At 47.8% G+C, this 8657-nt stretch overlaps 1 protein-coding gene across 1 annotated transcript; it reads right to left on the bottom strand.

The window, feature by feature from the left end:
- Positions 1-114: 114 nt before the first annotated feature.
- THAP1 (THAP domain containing 1) lies at positions 115-7325 on the bottom strand. The gene is made up of 3 exons (XM_077790371.2): positions 7090-7325; positions 6238-6433; positions 115-2149 (listed from the first exon to the last, which is right to left on the bottom strand). Exons 1-3 carry the CDS (start codon positions 7158-7160, stop codon positions 1682-1684), a joined length of 735 nt encoding a protein of 244 aa, XP_077646497.1. The 5' UTR covers positions 7161-7325; the 3' UTR covers positions 115-1681.
- Positions 7326-8657: the final 1332 nt, after the last annotated feature.

Genomic DNA, 8657 nt, shown 5'->3' with positions numbered 1-8657 from the left:
CTGGGAACCCAACCTCGAAACAAGAAAACTAGTAGAAAATAAAAATGTAAAATGTCAAGACAATTTTGGCAAAATCCTGGGAGAAGAGAGAGTAATTAAAAATCTAACACATCATTTGCTTTTCAAATTTTTAATCAGATATAATAAATGTACACAAAAGGAAGCATTGGCGTTTTTGTTCATTTTAAGTGTATGAAATGGTAGGGAAAATAGACACATGGCATGAGTGAGGTCAGAAGTATCAAGACTGGTTTGAAATATTTCAAAATGTCATGGTAAGAGGATATTAAGAGAAGCTTTTAAAGCCATCATGAACAAGGCTTGTTTAACATCAGAGCTAGAACCCACATCGCACACAAGATTGATATAGACTGAGAAATCCAATTTTCCTCATGTCTCATATATCCAGGAATTTCAGCTGTGAAGCCCACATTAGGGTGAGCCATTTGCTCTCATTTTGAATGAGTTCATTGACTAAATAAATTTTTAGAAAGTAAGTGCAAACTGCTGCACTACTTTGTCATGCTAAATCTATTACTAGAAAGAATCTTAATAAGGCTGAAGAAGAGGCAGCAGCATTTGAGATATTATAAACCAGTCTAGCACCAAGCAACTCCAAAGTCTAGTTCCCTATCTGCCCTTTGGTGGATGCCCTTTGGGGAGTGAAAAAATGAAAGAAATAAAATTGCAAAGGCATAAATGTCTGATTCCCTGGATGAAGAACAAACTTACTTCATTTCCTGAAACTACACATGGTTGACATGTGAGTTAATTTCAAAACCAAGAACAACACTCTACCAGTTACAGTGTTTATGGGAAGACGACCCTGCAACATACTGGGACTGTGTATTACCAGTATCCTTTTGCAAGCAGTCACTGTAAATAGTACAGTGACTTAATGTCTTAAATTGTCTTAATGATCCTGCCAACAGTGTAGTAACATACATGTTAAGGTCAACTCTGCACTTCTGGATTATTTTTAAGTGCCCTCAAAACAAAAGCTGCTTCTACAGCTCTCGTTAGCTATGCTAATGAATTCTCCTCATCGCCTTCAAAACACTCACGTGGTGAACAGTTACTCCAAAAGAAGAGGTTCATTTACATACCTCACCCAAAGGCATCCAGGAATTACTTTTCCAGTGCTTCAAATGCATAGCAAACTGAAGTTGGATGTTTTCCCAGACTGAAATGTGCATCTTATCTATCTTTCTGCAGCACTTGCAGATGTTAGTTGACCTAATTCTGTTTTTTCTAAAATCAGTAAAAACTACGTACTGGGGATTACCAAAGCCAACATTAGAAGTCTTGACAAAGCACTAGGTGTACAACCACCTAAACTTCACTGTCACCCAGATTCAGTTACCAGCCCCTGTAAGCGTAAGACAGACTTTGTAAAAAAAGTAAATCTCCTATGTGTCTTCAATATTGAATCTTTTCCTTCAGGAAGCAATGAATATTTTTTAAATTCATTGCATATTCTGATTCTTAGATACTTGCATCTTCAAAAGATTAAAAGTATATCAAACTGAAATGACAATGAAGAAAAAATATTATCCTATTTGTATGACTGCTTAATTATTGTTTTAGATTTCTGGAAAGTCTTACATACAGAATTAGAAAGAATTAAATTTTTAAACCAAATTTCTTGGCCTACCATAGTGAAAACTGATGTTTGTGACTCCTAGGCAGGTACTTCTACAACTTCAAAATAGTCATTAGGCAGAATCACATAGCCTTTTCCTGCCAATATGTCTTTTTCTTTCTGAAACTGAACAATTTCTCTTAGTTTCTCAATTTGTCTTTCCTGACGCCGGCACCGCTGTTGTGCTGTCTTGAGCTTCTTCCGCAGTTTTTCAACTTGCTCCTCCAGCTGTTGAATTCTTTTTCGCTGATGGACTGTATCCTCTACGGTGTAGTTATGATCGCAAAAAACAGCAAGATTGCTGGGGGTCTGGAGAGGGGGCATCAATAATCCAATACTAGGATCTACAAATCTGGCATCTATTTGAGACAAATGAAAAGACGGAGTTGATGGAGATTGTGGTAGCACTGGAGCTGCTGCTGGTGGTGGTGGTGGTGGAGGTGGAGGCGGTGGTGGTGGTGGAGGAGGTGGCAGTGGATCTTCTGGCTGCTCTGCAAATTCTTCAGACTAGGAAGAACAAGGAAAAAAATGTACATTTTCATGCTTAACATTGTTTACAACACAACTCCCCTTATTACAGCCCCAGAATAATCTAATCCACCAGGATTTAAACTAATAAAATAAATTTCAAAGACACAATTTTCAAAACTGGCAAACGTTTCTAGGCCTGCTTTGTCCAGCTTCTCAACTGGACATATTTTTAACCAGCTTCATTTTAAGGGCTCTTTGAAACTCAAGCACTTATGTCTAAATAGGTCTTTTGAATTACCTAAGAAGCAAGAATACAGATTGCAGTTGCAAAAAATGGAGTTCAGATGACCTAGTAACTCATTGCTGACATCCCATTTCCCTTTGTCCCACCTCCTTTCTGCTGCATTGTACCACTACGTAATTGAACCTACCAGCTAACTAAAAAACACAACAGAAGCAGACAATCTTCTGCTGAGGTAGAATGAGGGTTAACTACTGAGCGAGCAGATGGGCTGGCAGAGCAGAGAGATGGACACAGTCTTCTCAACAACTGGGAGGGACTCTGTTACTGGTTTTGGGCTGCAGCATAAGGGTTTGGTTAAAAGAGACATCATGAACCAAAATAAACAGTTCTGCAACAGCAAAGCAGCCTTCTCATCCTTGGTATTTACTCTTTGCTCAAATATAATTGCTAAAGTGACAGAAAGCTATTTGATCTCCAACTATCACTGCATAAATTTTCTGCCAATGTCAAAGCAATGCAACAAAAGGTATGACACACACCTGCCCTGGTAAGTTAGAAAAAGTTAGAATCATAGATTTATAGAATGGTTTAGGTTGGAAGGGACCCTAAAGATCATCCAATGTTAACACCCCTCTGCCATGGGCAGGTGTGGGATGGAACAGTCCATTTCACTCCAGGACTCATCTAAGGGCAGAAGTGACATTCGGCTAGCTAAGATAACAATCATATCTATCCTCTGCAACAGGCAGGGACACCTATCACTAGACCATGCTGCTCAGAGTCCCATCCAACCCTTGAACACTTCTGGGGATGGAGCATTCACAGCTTCTCTGGGCAGCCTGTTCCAGTCCCTCCCCATGGAGAATTTTTACCTAGTATCTAATCTAAACCTGCCCTCCTGCAGCTTAAGGCCATACCCTCTTGTCCTGTCACTACCTGCCCTCATCAAATAGTCCCTTTCAGCCTTCTTGTAGGCCACCTTTAAATGCTGGAAAGTTGCTATGAGGTCTCCACACCACTTTCTCTTTTCCAGGCTGAACAACTTTATCAGCCTCTGGATTCACTTCAGCAGTTCCAGAGCAGAGGGGCAGAATCCCCTCCCTTTACCACATTGTTTTATCACATTGCTCTTGATAGGTCCACTTGTACAGGTCAGGACAATACAGATTCCAAGCCATTTGAGTATAGGCCAGAGCAGAGAATCAGATTATTTCTTCCCCAAAGGAATCCAGTATAATTCAGAAATGCTTCTGTGCACATGCTGATTGAAAAATCACTGTTGAAACCAAAGAGCTTGCATATTGCCTATTGAAAAGAAAGCTTAAAGCAGTCTCAGTAAAAGAGGCACTGAAAAAAAATGTCTACCTACCCACCTGTTGCCAATACTATTAGTACAAAGAAAAACATAAGGACAGGGAAAACACTGATTTTAAGAACAGTCAAGAGTCCTCACCATCAAAATATCAAGCTCATCAGATGTGAAGGTTGTATCATCAATTTCCTTGACTTAACATACAAGCAAGATAGATGTGTGGGTGTCCACCTGTCCACCATACAAACTACAACTTGGCAGACAGTAATTGAAAATGCAGTTTGGCGACTGGTATTGAAGGAAAGTGGTGATTGGCATTAAAGGGAAGTTTAATATGCACTCAAATATAACTGATCCCATGAAAGTACAAAATCAGCCAACTACCAGTCCTATTTCTCAGCTATAAAAAAACTGCTGCTGTTAGCCTACCTAATTCACATATCAATATTCTAAAGAATTGAATATTCTAAAGAGCTTGACCCTATCAGCAGTCACTATCAAATTTTTCTACTAAAAAAACCCTACGAGGCAAAGGTAGAGCTAGCAAAAATAAATTCATTCTTGCTAGAAACAAAAGGAAAAATCAGATCACTGCTGGACTGCTGAATTCACAGAGACTTCTATTTGAAGCTATAGTGTATATGCTACCTCTATATACAAATTATTATGGTCACAATGTATCACAGAGAACAGAGATCTTTGGTAACTCTATGACATCAGCAGTGACTTCTAATTATTTATTCTAGACAATAAGTACTTCTCCTAAGACATAAGTAAAGAAAAATAAAGTATACCAAATTACACAGAGTGACTGTATTTCAAAATCCATGTAGATTCAACTCCAAAACAATCACAATTATTCTTTGCTATTACAATGTTACTTGAAGATTTATGGCAGTTTGTTCAAAAGTGCCATGAGACAAATAAAAATAGAAATAAATCCTTCAGAATTAAAAGGCACTCATTCTTCTGTGTTTTTGTAGATCCAGGTATGACAGTAAAACTGGAAATGTGTCTCACAACTAATCCTGCTGCACCAACAGTGCTTTTGCAGACTACCCTATACACCCATTCAGCTTTCAGACTAAAAAAAATTGCAAGTATTCTACACACAACAAAGAAAATGTGTATTTCACAGATAAGTAAGGAAGTGCAATCAAACAAAAACACAACTGTATTTTCCTGTAAGTTGTCTGTCTCCTTGTTTACATTCTGTTTATATTCTTATCTGTTATTAGCCACTTTTCATTTTTCAAATGTGTAGCCTTTTTATTTCTGCAACATTCCAACATGTTACATAAAGAGAAAAATTGAACAAGAAAAATCTGAGTTTTACTCTGTGCACTTCATCCCATTTAAGTCTTTTGCTCCCCAAACCTACTCTATCTACGACTGTCTCCTTTGCCACTTTCTCTATGGCAGAGCAGAAAGAGATGAAATGTTTTATATCCTTTAAAGGAGTTAAAAATCAGTCTTTTCCATTCTTGTCTTGAAGTCATTACATCAAGGAGAACTCATAAGTGACCTGCATCTCACAGTAAATTGTTCTAGTGGCACAGTGAAGGGAAGAACACCTCACACAGAAGCCTCTACCCTCAGAAGTCAGGGACAAGTATGGCTTTTGAAAACAATGTTAAGGCAAGACAGAGGTGCTCTCAGGACAAACAGATAGCAGGTGCAGGTAAGGTTCTGTCGCTCACTTTTACTTTGCAAAGCCAAAGCACAGCCCTCTGGTTAAGTTTCACAGTTAACATCCACCATGTCTTCAATGGTTAGGGTTAGGGGAAGAGAGCAAGTGCCATTTGCAAGCATTAATGATGGCTCTCAGACCCTGAATATGCAGGAATTACTGTGGAATAGTTTGACTACAGGGCAACACCTTCTTACTTTGCTGCCATTCCATTTAATTCAGCACATGGATGCTGAATAAACAGACACACGAGCAGGTCAGAGCCAGTGTCTGCCTGTACAACAGTTTGTGATCCAAAGCCTCAGAGAGCCTCAGAGAAAACAAGCACGCTATTGGAGGTGTTTTCAGTCACCACAGCCCTGCTGGTGACCCCAGGCCCAGCATCTTGCCAGCCTCCATCCTTTTCCAGCCTACATCTCTCCCTGCTCGCTGCCCTGCCACGCTGCAACCAATGACATACACAATATGTCCTAGCACCTGCAGGCATGGGTCCTTTGGGTTTACCTTTTTGTGGGATTCTTTAAAGTCTGAGGGTTTTAGGCACATTGTAAAAGGTAGGTAAAAAGAGACAGCAGGATGGTGATTTAGAGGTAAGCAGTAGCTATAAGATTTGTCAGCAGAAAAATTATACAAGAAGTAGAAAGGACAAATATAACTACGGTCTGTGTATTAACGCTTGGGTAGAATAACTCCTGTAGAAAAGTATATCTGCTGAGATATTAGGAAGCTGTAAGCTTAATAATGGAGCTCTGTGTATTGTATCCCCATTGTCAAAACCATGTAATAAGACTGATATGAAAAAATAAACAGCCTGAGACACGTTCCTCAGCGGTCCCGTCCCGTCCGTGATTTGTACATAGCCCCCCAGCCAGCGATACCTTTTCACCGGGTTCAGTGTAACAGAATATTGTGGGCACTGCATTCTCTTTTAGGAGCTTGTTATTGCATTCCCTCTTAAAGCAATCGGGGGTAAAATGTTCTGAGCAAATGCTGCTGTACTTGGTCGGCTTGAAGTTTTTCCTCTTAACAGCAGCTTCCCACTTCTTGCAAAGATCGGGTCTCGTAAGAGGAAACCTGCAAGCAAGAGGCACTTTCAGCTTTTCTGGAAAGCTTGATAAACGAAGCCAAAAATCTTCCTGCCCCTCATCGGGGTGAGGAGGGAACGGGGTTTCATTGCTCGCTGTCGCTCTGCAACAGGCGGCTCCGAGGGTCCCGTCCCTCCGGCTTTCCCCAGGGGAGATTCCGGGGCGGGGGGCAAGGCACCCCAGCCTCAGGGGCAGCGAGGGGACACGTCCCCCTGTCTGTCTGTGCCCGATCTGTCCCCCTGTCTGTCTGTGCCCGGTCTGTCCCCCTGTCTGTCTGTGCCCGGTCTGTCCCCTTGTCTGTTTGTGCCCGGTCTGTCCCCATGTCTGTCTGTGCCCGGTCTGTCCCCCTGTCTGTCTGTGCCCGGTCTGTCCCCCTGTCTGTCTGTGCCCGGTCTGTCCCCCTGTCTGTCTGTGCCCGGTCTGTCCCCCTGTCTGTCTGTGCCCGGTCTGTCCCCTGTCTGTCTGTGCCCGGTCTGTCCCCCTGTCTGTCTGTGCCCGGTCTGTCCCCCTGTCCCTCAGCCCGACCGTGAGGCGCGCCCGCCCGCGCGCGCTCCCTCACGGCTCCCCGCCACCCTCGCGCGCGCGGCCCCGCGCTGGCCCCGCCCCTCCCCGGCGCGACCCCGCCCCGGCGCCGCGCGCGCTCACTTGTGGAAGGAGATGGGCTTCTCTTTGTCGTATCGGTTCCGGCAGCGGTAGGCGGAACAGGACTGCACCATCCCGCCCAACCCCGCGCCCTCCGCGGCGCGGCCCCTCCGCGGGGATGGACGAGCCGGCGGGGCGCTGCGAACTCACCGCAGGGCGCCCATGCTCCCCCCGCCTCCCGCGGACCCCCCCCCCCCCCACGCCCGTGGCCCTCCGGAGAGGGACGGGAACGGGACGCGCGGCCTCTCCCGACTCCAAGATGGCGGCGCCAGCTTCAACGGAACCTCTCGCGGTAGCCGCGCGCGCCGCGCTCCGCCCATTGGGCGCGCCGGCGCGCGGGGCGGGGCGGGGGCCTCGCTCGGCGGGCTCGCCAATCCGGCCGCCTCCTCACGCCGCTCCGCCCCCGTCTGGGGCCGCGCTCCGCCCCCGCCCCGCACCCGCCGCGGGGCGGGACCCTCCGCTCCACACCCACAGCTGGGCAGGGCCCTCCGCTCCACACACGGAGCAGAGCGCCGCGGCTCTACACACACCCACAGCTGGGCAGGGCCCTCCGCTCCACACACGGAGCAGAGCGCCGCCACTCCGCTCCACACCCGCAGCTGGGCAGGGCCATTCGCTCCACACACACCCACAGCAGAGCAGCGCCCTCCGCTCCACACACGGAGCAGAGCGCCGCCGCTCCGCTCCACAAGCTGGGCAGCGCTCCACACACACCCGCAGCTGAGCACGGCCCTCCGCTTCACGCACACAGCTGGGCAGAGCCCTCCTCTTGACGTACACAGCAAAGCACCACCGCTCCGCTCCACACCCACAGCTGGGCACGGCGCTCCGCTCCACAGGCTGAGCAGCGCCCTCCGCTCCACACCCACAGCTGGGCAGTGCCACTCACACCCCGCACCCACAGCTGGGCAGTGCCACCCACAGCTGGGCAGTGCCACCCACACTCCGCACCCACAGCTGGACAGTGCCACTCACACCCCGCACCCACAACTGGGCAGTGCCACCCACAGCTGGGCAGTGCCACCCACACCCCGCACCCACAGCTGGGCAGTGCCACCCACACTCCGCACCCACAGCTGGACAGTGCTACCCACACCCCGCACCCACAGCTGGGCAGTGCCACCCACAGCTGGGCAGTGCTACCCACACCCCGCACCCACAGCTGGACAGTGCCACCCACACCCCGCACCCACAGCTGGACAGTGCCACCCACAGCTGGGCAGTGCTACCCACACCCCGCACCCACAGCTGGACAGTGCCACCCACACCCCGCACCCACAGCTGGACAGTGCCACCCACAGCTGGACAGTGCTACCCACACCCCGCACCCACAGCTGGGCAGTGCCACCCACAGCTGGACAGTGCCACCCACAGCTGGGCAGTGCCACCCACAGCTGGGCAGTGCTACCCACACCCTGCACCCACAGCTGGGCAGCGCCGTCCGCCCCATCCGGCACCATCTGGGGAGCGCCTCTCCGCGCCCCATCCGCAGCAGGGCAGCGCCTCCGGCCCCGCCAGGCACAGCCCCGGGGCCGAGGGCTGCGCTGCGGCCGTCCCTTCCCTCAAGGCCG

Source organism: Lonchura striata, chromosome Z, assembly GCF_050655825.1.
Source record: "Lonchura striata isolate lonStrDom1 chromosome Z, ASM5065582v1, whole genome shotgun sequence".
Classification (NCBI taxonomy): Eukaryota; Metazoa; Chordata; class Aves; order Passeriformes; family Estrildidae; genus Lonchura; species Lonchura striata.
This window is presented reverse-complemented; position numbering and strand designations above follow the sequence as displayed.

Coding starts and splice junctions, on each gene's coding strand:
- THAP1 (XM_077790371.2), bottom strand. CDS start 7,160: ATGGTGCAGTCCTGTTCCGCCTACCGCTGCCGGAACCGATACGACAAA. Junction 6,434..7,089: donor AAGCCCATCTCCTTCCACAA/GTGAGCGCGCGC, acceptor TCTTGCTTGCAG/GTTTCCTCTTACGAGACCCG. Junction 2,150..6,237: donor ACACTGAACCCGGTGAAAAG/GTATCGCTGGCT, acceptor TGTTCTTCCTAG/TCTGAAGAATTTGCAGAGCA.